This window comes from Nerophis lumbriciformis, linkage group LG16 (assembly GCF_033978685.3).
Source record: "Nerophis lumbriciformis linkage group LG16, RoL_Nlum_v2.1, whole genome shotgun sequence".
In the NCBI taxonomy this organism is placed as follows: domain Eukaryota; kingdom Metazoa; phylum Chordata; class Actinopteri; order Syngnathiformes; family Syngnathidae; genus Nerophis; species Nerophis lumbriciformis.
In genome coordinates this window covers 41,651,453-41,669,289 of record NC_084563.2, presented here as the reverse complement: position 1 = coordinate 41,669,289, position 17,837 = coordinate 41,651,453, and the positions used below count along the sequence as shown (strand labels likewise).

The window sequence follows — 17,837 nt, the reverse complement described above, 5'->3', positions numbered from 1 at the left end:
TTAAAATAAGTTTAAAATTACATTAAATGTAAAAAAAAAAATGTTTTTTGTCTTTTTCAAAAGTCAATGGAGCACATTTTAGGACATTTAAAGCGTTGCTGACACCCATCACTATGGCTTCTTATGAGATAAACACGATATTCTATCCTTAACACGACGGCAAACCTATTTTCACTCATGATGTGTCATTTTGTTCTGTGGTCTGTCATTCACTCAGGTCTGTGTCAGGTCTAGACAAGGAGCCAGATCTCGTCCACATGGAAGCCCATACCCCAGATGGAAGTGAGTTCATGCAACCCCTTCACATTGTACATCACACAATTCCCTGTGGTATCAAGTAGGACGTGCTTAGCAAACAAACCTGCTGCATTTAGTGTTCAACGGATTCGGTTCATCTTGTGGACAATGTCGTCTCCCTCGTTGCCTCATCAAACTTGTCTGTAGATGGAAATGTTTATGCAAAATATCAGCATTGTTTTGTTTTGATAACTGCAATACATAATGACTTGACATAACATTTAACTGCATCAACTAGTAGCAGATAAGAATCAGAACATTTAAACGTGTTTCTGTAAGACAATGACTAAGACTTGGTTCAACTCTATTCAAATGATGTATTGGATCACAGGCATACTTGCCAACCCTCCCGGATTTTCCGGGAGACTCCCGAAATTCAGCGCCTCTCCCGAAAACCTCCCGGGACAAATTTTCTCCCGAAAATCTCCCGAAATTCAGCCGGAGCTGGAAGCCACGCCCCCTGCAGCTCCATGCAGACCTGAGTGACGTCAGGTGCGCAACACCACGTAAATCGTTGGCCAACCAAAAAATAACCCCAGTACGCTATAGCCAACATTCACCAGGAGATGGCAACAGACAAACATAGATCAGTATTACATTCCTCCCCTTTTAGAAATGTGTAGAAGTTACTCAAAATAAATAAACAACCCAACCAAAAAATGCAGCAGCTCAATTAAAAAACTGTACTTAAGCCACATTATTTTCTTTTTTTTTTTAGTACTGATCTCTTAACCCTCATTTGTAAAAAATAACATGCTTATTATACAAACAGTATTTCAATCAATCAATCAATCAATCTTTATTTATATAGCCCTAAATCACAAGTGTCTCAAAGGGCTGCACAAGCCACAACGACATCCTCGGTACAAAGCCCACATACGGGCAAGGAAAAACTCACCCCAGTGGGACGTCGATGTGAATGACTATGAGAAACCTTGGAGAGGACCGCATATGTGGGTAACCCCCCCCCTCTAGGGGAGACCGAAAGCAATGGATGTCGAGTGGGTCTGACATAATATTGTGAGAGTCCAGTCCATAGTGGATCCAACATAATAGTAGTAAGAGTCCAGTCCATAGTGGGGCCAGCAGGACACCATCCCGAGCGGAGACGGGTCAGCAGCGCAGAGATGTTCCCAGCCGATGCACAGGCGAGCGGTCCACCCCGGGTCCCGACTCTGGACAGCCAGCACTTCATCCATGGCCACCGGACCTGTGCCCCCCCCCCTCAAGGAAAAGGGGAGCAGAGGAGAAAAGAAAAGAAACGGCAGATCAACTGGTCTAACAGGGGGGCTATTTAAAGGCTAGAGTATACAAATGAGTTTTAAGATGGGACTTAAATGCTTCTACTGAGGTAGCATCTCTAATTGTTACCGGGAGGGCATTCCATAGTACTGGAGCCCGAATAGAAAACGCTCTATAGCCCGCAGACTTTTTTTGGGCTCTGGGAATCACTAATAAGCCGGAGTTCTTTGAACGCAGATTTCTTGCCGGGACATATGGTACAATGCAATCGACAAGATAGGACGGAGCTAGACCGTGTAGTATTTTATACGTAAGTAGTAAAACCTTAAAGTCACTTCTTAAGTGCACAGGAAGCCAGTGCAGGTGAGCCAGTATAGGCGTAATATGATCAAACTTTCTTGTTCTTGTCAAAAGTCTAGCAGCCGCATTTTGTACCAACTGTAATTTTTTAATGCTAGACATAGGGAGACCCGAAAATAATACGTTACAGTAGTCGAGACGAGACGTAACGAACGCATGAATAATGATCTCAGCGTCGCTAGTGGATAAAATAGAACGAATTTTAGCGATATTACGGAGATGAAAGAAGGCCGTTTTAGTAACACTCTTAATGTGTGATTCAAAGGAGAGAGTTGGGTGGAAGATAATACCCAGATTCTTTACTGATTCGCCTTGTGTAATTGTTTGGTTGTCAAATGTTAAGGTGGTATTATTAAATAAATGTCGGTGTTTAGCAGGACCGATAATCAGCATTTCCGTTTTCTTGGCGTTGAGTTGCAAGAAGTTAGCGGACATCCATTGTTTAATTTCATTAAGACACGCCTCCAGCTGACTACAATCCGGCGTGTTGGTCAGCTTTAGGGGCATGTAGAGTTGGGTGTCATCAGCATAACAATGAAAGCTAACACCGTATTTGCGTATGATGTCGCCTAGCGGCAGCATGTAAATACTAAAGAGTGCAGGGCCAAGAACCGAACCCTGAGGAACTCCGCACGTTACCTTAACATAGTCCGAGGTCACATTATTATGGGAGACGCATTGCATCCTGTCAGTAAGATAAGAGTTAATATTTGTACACCTTTAACACAGATTTGTATACTGTCTTCAGAGATTCAGTTTTTTTGGTGGTACTCGAAACCTTTCTGGGTACCTGCGAAAGGGTGCTCAGCATGGTTAGAAAAATAGTGACAGAGAATAGAATAAGAAATGCCAGAATAAGAAAATAACTAGTCCTGTTTTTCCATTAACAAAATAATGTTGTAAAAACCAATGTCAATTTAACACAAACATTCTGGCAACTAAGCTGCCAGCTTTTTCCGTAAACCCCCCACACCCTAAAAAACAGTGGTACTGTTTTTCCATTTACCGTAAAGTGTTGTAAAAAACAAAAAAACAAAAAAAAAAAACACAACACTATATTTAACCGTAACATTTTGTAAATGCAAAGTTTTTACTGCAAAATTGACAGTCTATTTAAAACAATTTATATAATTTATAATGAAATCCAGAAGCAAATTCATACATAATTCGCTGTTACAAGCAGCCCTCTGATGGCAGCCTTAATTGCCATGTGGCCCTCAATGAAAACCAGTTTGACATCCCTGTATTGGATGTTCTCGTTGTATTCATGGAAATGCAGCATGCTACTGTCTGACTAGGTGAGGTGTGGCTTGAGAGGCATCTCTGCAATATGAAGCACTTACTGGGTTTTTTTAAATACGCAGGTGTGCAGTACGTCACATGCAGAGTGCAGATTTGCACAGAAGCCAACAGGAACTATCCCTTTTCTGGATACATTGACATCAGCTCACTGGTGGTTCAAGATGACTACATATTCATACAGGTGGGTGTTCACATTTTGATTAAAAATTGTTTGGAATGCACAGTATGCAGCAGAATGTATATAGGCTACATTTTTGTATGAAGGAAATGTTCTTTTTAAGAGGAGGCAAGAAATGTTTAGTACTATTGTTGTACAAACCCTGTTTCCATATGAGTTGGGAAATTGTGTTAGATGTAAATATAAACGGAATACAATCATTTGCAAATCATTTTCAACCCATATTCAATTGCACACACTACAAAGACAAGATATTTGATGTTCAAAATCATAAACTTTATTTTTTTTTTGCAAATAATTAACTTAGAATTTCATGGCTGCAACACGTGCCAAAGTAGTTTTTTAACAACACTCAAACGATTGGGAACTGAGGAAACTAATTGTTGAAGCTGTAAAAGTGGAATTGTTTCCCATTCTTGTTTTATGTAGAGCTTCAGTCGTTCAACAGTCCGGGGTCTCCGCTGTCGTATTTTACGCTTCATAATGCGCCACACATTTTCGATGGGAGACAGGTCTGGACTGCAGGCGGGACAGGAAAGTACCCGCACTCTTTTTTTACGAAGCCCCGCTGTTGTAACACATGCTGAATATGGCTTGGCATTGTCTTGCTGAAATAAGCAGGGGCGTCCATGAAAAAGACGGCGCTTAGATGGCAGCATATGTTGTTCCAAAACCTGTATGTACCTTTCAGCATTAATGGCGCCTTCACAGATGTGTAAGTTACCCATGCCTTGGGCACTAATGCACCCCCATACCATCACAGATGCTGGCTTTTGAACTTTGCGTCGATAACAGTCTGGATGGTTCGCTTCCCCTTTGGTCCGGATGACACGATGTCGAATATTTCCAAAAACAATTTGAAATGTCCCACTGGGAGGAGACCCCGTGGCAGGCCAAGGACCAGATGGGGGGATTACATCTCCTCTCTGAACTGGGAACGCTTCGGGATTCCCCAGGAGGAAGTTGCTAATGTTGCTCTGGAGAGGGAAGTCTGGGGGTCTCTGCTGGAGCTGTTTCCCCCGCGACCCGATTCCGGATAAGCAGTTGAAGATGGATGGATGGATGGATTTGAAATGTGGACTCGTCAGACCACAGAACCCATTTCCACTTTGCATGAGTCCATCTTAGATGATCTCGGGCACAGAGAAGCCGATGTTGTTGATAAATGGCTTTTGTTTTGCATAGTAGAGCTTTAATTTGCACTTACAGATGTAGCGACAAACTGTATTTAGTAACAGTGGTTTTCTGAAGTGTTCCTGAGCCCATGTGGTGATATCCTTTAGAGATTGCTGTCGGTTTTTGATACAGTGCCGTCTGTGGGATCGAAGGTTACGGTCATTCAATGTTGGTTTCTGGCCATGCCGCTTACGTGGAGTGATTTCTCCAGATTCTCTGAACCTTTTGATGATATTTTGGACCGTAGCTGGTGAAATCCCTAAATTTCTTGCAATTGCACTTTGAGAAACGTTGTTCTTAAACTGTTTGACTATTTGCTCACGCAGTTGTGGACAAAGGGGTGTACCTCGCCCCATCCTTTCCTGTGAAAGACTGAGAATTTTTTGGGAAGCTGTTTTTATACCCAATCATGGCACCCACCTGTTCCCAATTAGCCTGTTCACCTGTGGGATGTTCCAAATAAGTGTTTGATGAGAATTCCTCAACTTTATCAGTATTTATTGCCACATTTCCCAACTTCTTTGTCACGTGTTGCTGGCATCAAATTCTAAAGTTAATGGTTATTTTCAAAAAAAAAAAAAAAAGTTTATCAGTTTGAACATCAAATATGTTGTCTTTGTAGCATATTCAACTGAATATGGGTCGAAAATGATTTGCAAATCATTGTATTCCATTTATATTTACATCTAACACAATTTCCCAACTCATATGGAAACGGGGTTTGTATTATTCTTCCTGATTTGTGTTGGTATGTCTATTTTCTCCGCTAAAAGGTCGAGGTGCGTATGCACAAAAGTACGGTGCATGCTCTTTTTGAGAGCAAAAAGCAGTTGTATCCTCACGCCAACTTCATGGCTTGGGTATGCACTCTTTTTAAGTGTTGATCCTTTGGCGACACTTTGAGGTGATGCTGGGAAACTGTTGAGAAAACAAATGTTGAAACAATTACTCCTCCGACACATGAACAACTAGAAAAGAACTCTGAGAGTGCAGACCTCTATTGTGTATTTCTGGTCTTGTCATCTTCGTCCGGACAGATGGATGACAAGGCAGTGAGACTGGATCAAAAGATACGTCAGAGACGCTTTACTGAACCAAAATTTGCTATATTACAAGCGAGTGTCATTATACAGGGACTGCAGTTCCTGGAGGTCAGGTAAAAAATGAGGCACTCCTAACTTGGAGAAGCCAAGCCATCAGATTTTATAAGCCTCCTTTCTGTCTCTGGGTGTGTGCTAAGTCAGGACAGCACACCCTGACCATAAAAGGAGATGGTCTTGTGTACGTGTCTGAAAAACAACTGCTTTAAGTTATAACCTAAAAGTTGGCGTTGAGTTAGACAGGTAGTCTCTTCTCAAGGATAGGGCTATCACTTTTGCATTCCGCAGTCCCAATTAGGGCCTCTTTCCTACGACAAGTGATCCAATCCACCTGCGAATATCAAACTAAGGGGCCTTATCTTATTATGTGCTCAAACTGAAATACCACTGTTTACTTGGTGGTTTGCTTTCTCCAAGATGAATATGAACATTCACCATATGCAAAACATAATGAGTTAATTAATTCACTTCACCTCCACCAGGCCCTAGCTTTAAATAGTAAAACCTGAGTCCAGACGGTGATCCTGATCACCCCCAAATTATATTCACTTGTTCCTTATCCTATTTCTGACATTTTCTAAAAGTTTAATCATGTGCTCCTATCTCTTTGAGCTATCTATAGCAGAATTAAATAAACAAAGTGAAGCCTCTTGTCAGTCATCAAGTTTGATGAAATTCCTCCTATTAATTAGTTCAGCTATTTCTAGCGCAATAAAGGAAAAGGAGCGAAATTTCATCTGGTTTTAGCCAGGTTTCGCTGAGACCAATGACGTTAAGATGTTTGTCTTTAATGACATCATTAACTAATTATGTTTTGGGAGACAATGATTGTGGAGGTTGCCCTCCAGTGGGTTCCTCAGACCACCGCACACTGCCACAAGAGCCCGGATCAGGGTTACAACACTGTTTTATTTTCATGCAAATAGTGCAAGTGTTTTGCTTTCCAGCAAAATGTTTCTGCGTCTCGGGTTCTCTCGCTCTCTCTCGCTTCCACTCCAGCTCCAACAGCGTGTCTCCTGCCGGCTGCTGCTAATAAAGGCGACAGGTGATTAGATAACAAGGCCCACCTGGGCTATCCACACACCCCGTTCCGCAGCAGGCCCGCAGGCCACGCCCCCCTCTACAATGATCGTATGTTTAAATAGCCCGTATTATAGGTAGTGGGCTGTTTTGAGGAATTTTTGTTCATGGTATCCGTACTACTGATATTAATAACGTTATGTTTATTTTGTGTAGTGCGCCTTAAATAATTTTGATCACATTTAGAAATTGATATGATGGGAATCTTCAGATTATTTGCTTGGTGATGTGATAGATTGAATTTGCCACCTCAGTAGAATGCATTTTCAACTCTGGCACAGTCACTACAGAAAAAACATTATGTGAGTTGTGTATTATTCTAAGAGAAATGCTATGTGTGCAGGAATTTTCCAGCCTGGCGCTGGTTAGTTCTAGTTTAACTGACTCCTCACCCGGGCTAATTGCCTGTGTCAGAGCTTGCTCTAGTGTAGTCAGTCAAGCGTGACTCAAATAGTAGTCTATACTTCTGGAAAGAGCGATGGCTTCTTGCCGGTTAGGGTGAATGCCGTCCCTGCTCAGCAAGCCCGGTTTGCCCAAGAAAGAGAGCCAATTATTAATAAACATTAGTCTTTGTTCCCTACAAAAACTAGCCAGCCACTTGTTAAAAGCGAGACTAATCTGCTATACCTCATCATTGCCTCTCGCAGGCTGTTGGCCAGAGACAAGTACTCGTTGCCTGGACCACTTTCTAGCGAGATTAAGTCCTAGCTATGTTCCTCTTTGTAATCTCTGACTGTCTCGTCCTAGTGTCATTGGAGCAAACGTGTACAACTATATTCGCATAACTCGTGGTGCGATTAGCCTGTCGTACGTGTTTACTAGGCCTGTTGCAAGTTAGCTCCCTAAGATTAGCTTCAATGTCAGGTGCTCTGGCCCCGGGAATACACTTAATTGTGGCTGGTTTGCTAAGCTTTATGTTTCGGGTAAAGGAGTCCCAAATGACTACGGTGTGGTGCCCGGTAGACTGGGGTGTAGGACTAGCTAAAGAGCTAAATCTATTATGTGCCTCAACCGGTACACCATAGCTTGTAGGTCGCTTAGGACTACTACAAGCTGGGCTAGTTAGCTCGCTAGCAGATGTGTCCGCAACATCTAAAGTTACGAGTTTACTCTGCTCTAACTGGCGGACACGACCCTATAGCAGAGCCAACCTATCCATGAGTAAGGTGCACAAAGCGCAGGAATCCATACTCACAGGGTTTTCTGTCACCGAGTGAAGTTCCTGCTGTCTTCTGGGAAGTCGTGGTCACGGTGTGCGGGGGGTAGCTTCCTTCCGATCGATGACCGGTGCCGCCTTTCCCCGCGCTAGCTTCGTTAGCTTAGAAGCTAGCAGCTAGTTAGCTGCGGGAGGGGTGGTGAGTACTAAATATGTTTAGGAAGTAGTAAAGAAAGATGCAGAACAATTAAAAGCACACAGATAGAACGATACTTAGCTTTTTCGAAACAGCGAGCAGTCAGCGAGCAGTCACGTATGGTGACTGCTCGCTGGGTATTTGTAACAGTGTTAAAGTTGATTATACGGCCACCCTCAGTGTGACCTGTATAGCTGTTGACCAAGTATGCTTTGCATTCTCTTATGTGTGTTTAAAAGCCGCATATATTATGTGACTGGGCCGGCACGCTGTTTGTATGGAGGAATAGCGGACGTGACGACAGGTTGTAGAGGACGCTAAAGGCAGTGCCTTAAAGGCACGCCCCCAATATTGTTGTCCGGGTGGAAATTGGGAGAAATTCGGGAGAATAGTCGCCCCGGGAGATTTTCGGGAGGGCCACTGAAATTCGGTAGTCTCCCGGGAAAATCGGGAGGGTTGGCAAGTATGGCTAAAGGGCTAAATCTATTATGCGTCTCAACTGGTTGACCGTGGCTTGCAGGCCGCTTAGGGCTGCTACAAGCTGGGCTAGTCAGCTCACTAAAGCTAACGCTAGCAAATATATCCGCAGCGTCCAAAGTTAGTAAATAACTCTGCTCTAAATGGCGGACATGGTCCTCTAGTAGGGCCAACCTATCCATGAGAACAGTGCACGATGAGCAGGCAGTCATACTCACGTTGTTTCTTTCACTGAGTCGAGTTCTTACTGTCTTCAGACAAGTATAAACATTTAGGGTTTTTGCACCAGCCCCTAGCCTAGCCTGATGAAGCCGACTCGGATGAGAGGCGAAACGTCTTCCAAGACAAACCAAACAGTCCAGTTGCGATCGATTTAATGCCCCTGAGATCACAATGACCTGGATGATTGAGAACATTCATAGACACGTCGTGACTGAAAGCACCGCACTGCTAGGATAAGCGAGCCAAACAATGCAATAAAGTAAGACAGCGTTTACTGGCTGTCTTCAGTAGTTTATTGAGAGCAAAGCTGTTGAACACAGGTGTGTGGTTGTGTCAGTTTATATAAGCAAAATGCCCCGAGTGCCAGAACTTTGATAAATAAGGTGAATTTCATAAAGAAGTCACATGGATTTATACTGCACTTGCATGTTAAACTCCTGTATACCGTATTTTTTGGACTGCACCGAATTATAAGGCGCACTGCAGATGAGCGGGTCTTTTCAGGTGCGCAGGATTATAAGGCATACTTGCCAACCCTCCCGGATTTTCCGGGAGACTCCCGAAATTCAGCGCCTCTCCCGAAAACCTCCCGGGACAAATTTTCTCCCGAAAATCTCCCGAAATTCAGGCGGAGCTGGAGGTCACGCCCCCTCCAGCTCCATGCGGACCTGAGTGACGTGTTGACAGCCTGTTCACACGTCCGCTTTCCCACAATATAAACAGCTAATGATCGAGGGCGAGTTCTTGGTTTCTTATGTGGGTTTATTGTTAGGCAGTTTCATTAACGTCCTCCCAGCGCGGTAACAACATACAACAACAGCAGTCAAGTTTTTGTCTACCGTAAAGCAGTTTGTCTGCCGTAAACAGCAATGTTGTGACACTTTTAAACAGGACAATACTGCCATCTACTGTACATGCATCTGTGACCCACCCATAATGTGTCACATTTTTGTTTTGATTTATTTATTTTATTTTGTGGTTTGAATTCGTTTTTGGAGCTGTCATTACACATTCATCAGTATTCACATTGGTCAGTAGGGGGCAGTAGGGCGTTTCTTCCCAATTGAATGCTATCACCTGCAGACCGGAAGTGTCTTGTCATTCTGATGAGAGCGACCAGTCTGTGAACAATTGTAACGTCCTGTGTGCTTTTTCCTCCTGTATAACAGGTTAGTTTTGGTGAATCAACTCACTGAATAATATCCATGTGATCTTTATAAGTTTAAGTACACATTCTGATGGTGGAACCTAACTCTAAAGTGTTTGTGAGTTGTAGTTTGTATTTGTGAATTAATCCAGTGCACAGCTGCAGTAATCAATGCAAAAAGGCGACGTGAGTGCGCAATGTTTATATATGAACTTCTGATCATAATTCAGACTCCCAAATTAGAGCTCCCGTTTTCTTATTGATTTTATATTGTCTATTTGTATAATGTGTGTGTTCTGAAATAGTGACAGAGAATAGAACAAGGATGGACAATTCAACCCTTAACTCAACAATGAGTAGATGAGTGTTATGTGTGTGTAAATAAATGAACACTGAACTATTTATTTTATTTTTATATATATATATATATATATATATATATATATATATATATATATATATATATATATATATATATATATATATAGCTAGAATTCACTGAAAGGCAAGTATTTCTTATATATATATATCTTAACCACGCCCCCCGCCCCACCCCCGACCACACCCCCCACCTCCCGAAATCGGAGGTCTCAAGGTTGGCAAGTATGTTATAAGGCGCATCAAAGGGGTCATATTATGATTTTTTTTCTAAATTGAAAACATTTCCTTGTGGTCTATATAGCACGTACACCATGGTCAAAATGTTGCATAGATGATGTTTTACAGCTCATCTTCAAGTCGCTTTCTGACAGTCGCTGCAGGATGCGCCGTTTTGTGGGCGGTCTTATTTGCGTGGCTCACTTTCGACAGCGTCTTCTCCCCGTCATCTTTGTTGTAGCGGTGTAGCGTTTAAGGACGGGAGTGGAAGAAGTGTCAAAAAATGGAGCTAACTGTTTTAATGACATTCAGACTTTACTTAAATCAATAACGGAGCAGCATCTCCTCATCCGTGGCTCAGTAGTGCAACAACGGCGGAAATGTGTCCCCGTGAAAAACCGTCCGACCGGAATTCTCTAATAACTAAAGTTCCTTGGGTGAATAATGTAAACTCACTATACCGGTATGTTTTTAGCGCTTTCATATCGAGATATAAGTTAGAACTTTACGTTACTTTATATTGGAAATGGCAACAGCAGAGGATGAATGTCCCATAACAAGAAGATAGTGAAAAAGAAGAAGCTCGTGGACTACGGTATCGCCACGGACTACAGTGGCGGACGTGCGCAAATTTTCAGGCGTACTGAAATGCGATTTTCTTATTTAAAGAGGGATAACAGGTCCATTCTATGTGTCATACTTGATCATTTCACGATATTGCCATATTTTTGCTGAAAGGATTTAGTAGAGAACATCGACGATAACGTTTGCAACTTTTGGTCGCTGATAAAAAAGCCTTGCCTGTACCGGAAGTAGCAGACGATGTGCGCGTGACGTCACAGGTTGTGGAGCTCCTCACATCTGCACATTGTTTACAATCATGGCCACCAGCAGCGAGAGCGATTCGGACCGAGAAAGCGAGGATGAAAGATTCGTGAATAAGGAAAGTGAGAGTGAAGGACTAGAAGGCGGTGGGAGCGATTCAGATAGGGAAGATGCTGTGAGAGGCGGGTGGGACCTGATATTCAGCTGGGAATGACTAAAACAGTAAATAAACACAAGACATATATATACTCTATTAGCCACAACACAACCAGGCTTATATTTAATATGTCACAAATTAATCCCGCATAACAAACACCTCCCCCCTCCCGTCCATATAACCCGCCAATGCAACTCAAACACCTGCACAACACACTCAATCCCACAGCCCAAAGTACTGTTCACCTCCCCAAAGTTCATACAGCACATATATTTCCCCAAAGTCCACAAAGTTAAGTACGTGACATGCACATAGCGGCACGCACGTACGGGCAAGCGATCACATGTTTGGAAGACGCAGCTGCATGCGTACTCACAGTACCGCTTCTGCGTATCCAACTCAAAGTCCTCCTGGTAAGAGTCTCTGTTGTCCCAGTTCTCCACAGGCCAATGGTAAAGCTTGACTGTCATCTTTCGGGAATGTAAACAATGAAACACCGGCTGTGTTATCCGGCACAACAGTCAGGGGGTGCATTCTACGGCGGGGTTGCGTTATCCGGCACAACACCTGCCGCAATACACCGCTTCCCACCTACAGCTTTCTTCTTTGCTGTCTCCATTGTTCATTGAACAAATTGCAAAAGATTCACCAACACAGATGTCCAGAATACTGTGGAATTTTGCGATGAAAACAGACGACTTAATAGCTGGCCACCATGCTGTCCCAAAATGTCCTCTACAATCCGTGACGTCATGCGCAGACGTCATCATACCGAGACGTTTTCAGCAGGATATTTCGCGCGAAATTTAAAATGCACTTTAGTAAGCTAACCCGGCCGTATTGGCATGTGTTGCAATGTTAAGATTTCATCATTGATATATAAACTATCAGATTGCGTGGTCGGTAGTAGTGGGTTTCAGTAGGCCTTTAAGCAGATCTCAAATACACATCAGCAGATACCAGAAGGTAAAAAAAGTTGGTTTTGCATAATATCGTGAAACAAAACGCCAGATATTATGTCTGCTAATGGGTGCCATTTTGCGGTCCTTATACACACACCATAATAATACTCGTATCTCTGACTACGGTAGCCGTACTGGGCCGACAATCCATCAAGAGGTGCGGCTTCAAAGTCATACTAAAACATCTTGACAGATGTTTGAGTGCCATGTGTAAAGCCTAAAACCTGAACTACATTTGGAGTGCTTCTTCCTAACGCATAATTTGTGCTTACTGTTGTTTTATGATTTAGCTTGAACCATGTCTGATGTGAGGCACTAATTTGTTATGAATATAAGAATACGGTTCCCATTAGTTGATTTTTAGAGATGTAATGACTTGAACTTACTCAGTGGCCTAGTTGTCTAGGTCAGGGGTAGGGAACCTATCGCTCTAGAGCCAGATGTGGCTCTTTCGATGACTGCATCTGGCTCTCAGATAAATCTTAGCCGACATTGCTTAACACGATAAGTAGTGAACAATTCGTTTGGTAATCACAGTGTTAAAAATAACGTTCACAATATAAAACAATCTCATGCATTTTAATCCATCCATCTGTTTTCTACCGCACCTGTTCAAGAAGTCCCATTAATGGTAAGGAGTATTTTATTTATTATTGGTTAGCTTCAGAATAACAATGTTATTAAAAAGAATGAGAGACTTATTATACTCTAAAAATGTTGGTCTTACTTAAAAATGCACGCATTTAGTTGTATTCAGTGTTAAAAAATGTTATATGGCTCTCACGGAAATACATTTTAAAATATTTGGCTTTCATGGCTCTCTCAGCCAAAAAGGTTCCCGACCCCTGGGTTAGAGTGTCCGCCCTGAGATCGGTAGGTTGTGAGTTCAAACCCCAGCCGAGTTATACCAAAGACTATAAAAATGGGACCCATTAACTCCCTGCTTGGCACTCAGCATCAAGGGTTGGAATTGGGGGTTAAATCACCAAAAAGTATTCCTGGGCGCGGCCACCAGTGCTGCTCACTGCTCCCCTCACCTCCCAGGGGGTGAACAAGGGGATGGGTCAAAAGCAGAGGACAAATGTCACCTATGTGACTATCATTGGTACTTTAACTTAACTATAAAGTTTTGGTGTAGTTTACTGGCGTCATATTGCAGTCCACACGTATATATTATGTGCGACTCCCATCTACTGGTCACACGTATCATTACACCATGTACCAAATAAAATTGCTTCGAGGTCGGTAAGCACAACCAGAATTATTCCGTACATTAGGCGCACTGTCGATTTTCGAGAAAATTATAGGATTTATAGTCCAAAAAATACGGTAATTATTCCCTTTAAAATGTGTTTTGTGCTAACATATTGGATGTCTGATGGACTGATTGGATTTACAAAAATTCCGTGCCTTTTTTTCCCACACTATTCGGTTTTCAACAGAGCCCTTGGAACGGATTAATAACGAGGTACCACTGTATGTATATAATATCGACAGTAACAACATTTTTGTCTCCTGAGTACTACCACACAGCACACTTGCAATTCCAGCAAGGTCAGCATTAGCCAGAGGAAACAACAAAACATTCAGAATGACAAATTTGACATGACACTTGAGACAGCATCAACACCGAATATGCTCCACGTGGAAAAGCTGGCAGTGTCAAATTGACGGAAGCTCCTGCTATCTTTCTTTTTCTTTCAACAAGGACAGGCGTGCCTTTTGTTTTCCTTTCCAAAATGAATTTCTGCTATTTTTTTCAAATGATTATATGTATCCAATGGGAATGGTTGTAAAAATGTACATAGACAATATTGTAATGAGCCTTAGGGTTATGTTATTCTGGTCATGTGTTTTTGTATTGTTTATGTCATGTGTGTGTTTCAGTGACGTGCGGTGAGGTTCATGACTGGTGAGGCACTGACTTCATCACAGTCAGATTTACCAACATATGAACCCTAAAGAGTATCTTATTCGCCATTTGATTGGCAGCAGTTAACAGGTTATGTTTAAAAGCTCATACCAGCATTCTTCCCTGCTTGGCACTCAGCATCAAGGGTTGGAATTGGGGGTTAAATCACCAAAAATGATTCCCGGGCGTGGCGCCGCTGCTGCCCACTGCTCCCCTCAGCTCCCAGGGGGTGATCAAGGGTGATGGGTCAAATGCAGAGGACAAATTTCACCACACCTAGTGTGTGTGTGACAATCATTGGTAGCACACAAAAAAGCACATTTAATTAAAAAAAAAACGTTATTATGGTCTTACCTTTACTTATAAATGAAGTCCATGCGCAGCTTCTTTTGTTTATAAAAGTCTTCCTTATCTTTCTTCAGTTTTAAAAGTCTCTCTGTCTCGATGGAAATCTTCCTTTATTTATTACCTCCTGCTTCGATTGAAAGTCCAGTATAGAAAACTGTTTTATTTTAGATATGTAATCCTCCATGTTAATAGTCCAGGCAAGAGGAAAAAAATAAACGATCGCTAACTGTTGCTGCTTTTTGTCACTTATTCTGCAGCCGAGTAGTTGCAAGAATGATCGCTGGGATCACTAGAGCCCTCTACCATTAGGAGGCGGGATTACTGCGAGCCTCAGCCAGTGCGTCTTCGCAGCCGTTTTATGATTGTTCAGCACAAGAAATACGTTACACACATACAGTTGTTGACAAAATGCACTGTACATTATATACCTCAGCTAACTAAACTATAGAAATGTATAATATAATTCATATAGCAATACGGTCTTACTGCACAGCAGGCCAGCAGTTAGCCGAGTCATTGCACCATCCATGGTGAGGCGCAACTGGCTGCTGACTCACCGCAAGTCTCTTCTCAGTATTTGAACGGCAAATGTGAAAATTCGGCGATTTTGAAAACATCTAAAACTGGTGAAGTTAAATGGAAAATAACTTTATAGTATAATCACTGGATACATATAACAATTTAATATATTTTTTTTCTTTTTACATTTTTTTTCTTTCCATGATGGCACGTGAGGCCCCGCCTCACCTGCCTCCCCTGACTGCACGTCACTGGGTTATGACAGGGTTTTGTGTGCAACACTGTCAATAAAAAACATTTACATACACTTGTAAAGAACATAATGTCAGGGCTGTCTTGAGTTTCCAATCATTTCTCCAACAAAAAAATATTGATGAAGTTTGGTTCTTTTATGAATTTATTATGGGTTTACTGAAAATGTGAGCAAATCTGCTGGGTCAAAAGTATACATACAGCAATGTTAATATTTGCTTACATGTCCCTTGGCAAGTTTCACTGCAAAAAGGCGTTTTTGGTAGCCATCCACAAGCTTCTGCTTGATTTTTTGACCACTCCTCTTGACAAAATTGGTGCAGTTCAGCTAAATGTGTTGGTTTTCTGACATGGACTTGTTTCTTCAGCATTGTCCACACATTTAAGTCGGGACTTTGGGAAGGCCATTCTAAAACCTTAATTCTAGCCTGATTTAGCCATTCCTTTACCGCTTTGGACGTGTGTTTGGGGTCATTGTCCTGTTGGAACACCCAACTTTAGTGAGGGATGTCTTGTCTTGGTTTCTTCTGTCTTGTGAATTGCACGTTTTACTTTGAAAAGTAACTCCTCTCGTGTCAGATCACTTTCCCTTCCGTTTGTGTCATCAGTCTGACGTCATCCCTGACCCTTGATTTTTTCCACCTGTTTCCCATTACCCTCATGTGTTTTATAAGCCCACGCCTCCCCTTGTTCTGTGCCAGATTGTCTAGTGTATTCGTGCCTCTCTAGGGTCCATGCCTTGCCTTGCCTTGTGTTTATATTCCTTGATCCTGAATTCCTTCGTTGCCAATTTGAGTTTTCCTTTTTTCCTCCTCAGCAGAGTGATTTTTTTGTTATTTAATTTTTTCAGCCGAAGTGGTGAGTTATCAGTTTTGTTTCTCATTCTTTCCTCAAATTTTTGAGTGACATATTTTGTTAAACTTTATTAGATTAGATAAGTGTATAATTTTTAATAGCCATTGTTTCTTCCTCCTGTTGGAGCGTTTTTGTGTTAATACATTTTATAGCATACTGTATTTTTCAGACTATAAGTCTCAGTTTTTTTCATAGTTTGGCCGGGCTCCAGTGCGATTTATATGTTTTTTTCCTTCTTTATTATGCATTTTCCCCAGGTGCGACTTATACTCCGGTGCGACTTATACTCCGAAAATTACGGTATACGGCGCCAATATAGTTTGTCTTTGTTTTTGTGTTTTCCTCCTTTCGGAGTGATTTTCGGTTGATCCTATTTTTTGGAACCTTTTTCTCCGACTAGTTTTTTGTCAATATACAAACCCCGTTTCCATATGAGTTGGGAAATGGTGTTAAATGTAAATATAAACGGAATACAATGATTTGAAAATCCTTTTCAACCCATATTCAGTTGAATATGCGACAAAGACAACATATAATGATGTTCAAACTGATAAACAAAAAGTTGAGGAATGCTCATCAAACACTTATTTGGAGCATCCCACAGGTGAACAGGCAAATTGGGAACAGGTGGGTGCCATGATTGGGTATAAAAGTAGATTCCATGAAATGCTCAGTCATTCACAAACAAGGATGGGGCGAGGGTCACCACTGTGTCAACAAATGTGTGAGCAAAATTGTTGAACAGTCTAAGAAAAACCTTTCTCAACCAGCTATTGCAAGGAGTTTAGGGATTTCACCATCTACGGTCCATAATATCATCAAAGGTTTCAGAGAATCTGGAGAAATCACTGCACGTAAGCAGCTAAGCTCGTGACTTCCGATCGCTCAGGCTGTACTGCATCAACAAGCGACATCAGTGTGTAAAGGATATCACCACATGGGCTCAGGAACACTTCAGAAACCCACTGTCAGTAACTACAGTTGGTCGCTACATCTGTAAGTGCAAGTTAAAACTCTCCTATGCAAGGCGAAAACCATTTATCAACAACACCCAGAAACGCCGCCGGTTTCTCTGGGCCTGAGCTCATCTAAGATGGACTGATACAAAGTGGAAAAGTGTTCTGTGGTCTGACGAGTCCACATTTCAAATTGTTTTTGGAAACTGTCGACGTCGTGTCCTCCAGACCAAAGAGGAAAAGAACCATCCAGATTGTTATAGGCGCAAAGTTGAAAAGCCAGCATCTGAGAGGGTATGGGGGTGTATTAGTGCCCAAGACATGGGTAACTTACACATCTGTGAAGGCACCATTAATGCTGAAAGGTACATGCAGGTTTTGGAGCAACATATGTTGCCATCCAAGCAACGTTACCATGGACACCCCTGCTTATTTCAGCAAGACAATGCCAAGCCACGTGTTACATCAACGTGGCTTCATAGTAAAAGAGTGCGGGTACTAGACTGGCCTGCCTGTAGTCC

General features: G+C 42.1%; 1 protein-coding gene across 2 annotated transcripts in view; it reads left to right on the top strand.

Moving 5' to 3' along the window:
• sorcs3a (sortilin related VPS10 domain containing receptor 3a) overlaps nucleotides 1-17,837 on the top strand; it is an 850,680-nt gene that overhangs the window by 577,095 nt on the left and 255,748 nt on the right. For both annotated transcript variants that reach the window (XM_061977170.2, XM_061977173.2), the window contains exons 6-7: nucleotides 218-282; nucleotides 3,264-3,382. In XM_061977170.2, the coding sequence (XP_061833154.2) occupies nucleotides 218-282; nucleotides 3,264-3,382 (184 nt within the window). The remainder of the gene's footprint in view (nucleotides 1-217; nucleotides 283-3,263; nucleotides 3,383-17,837) is intronic.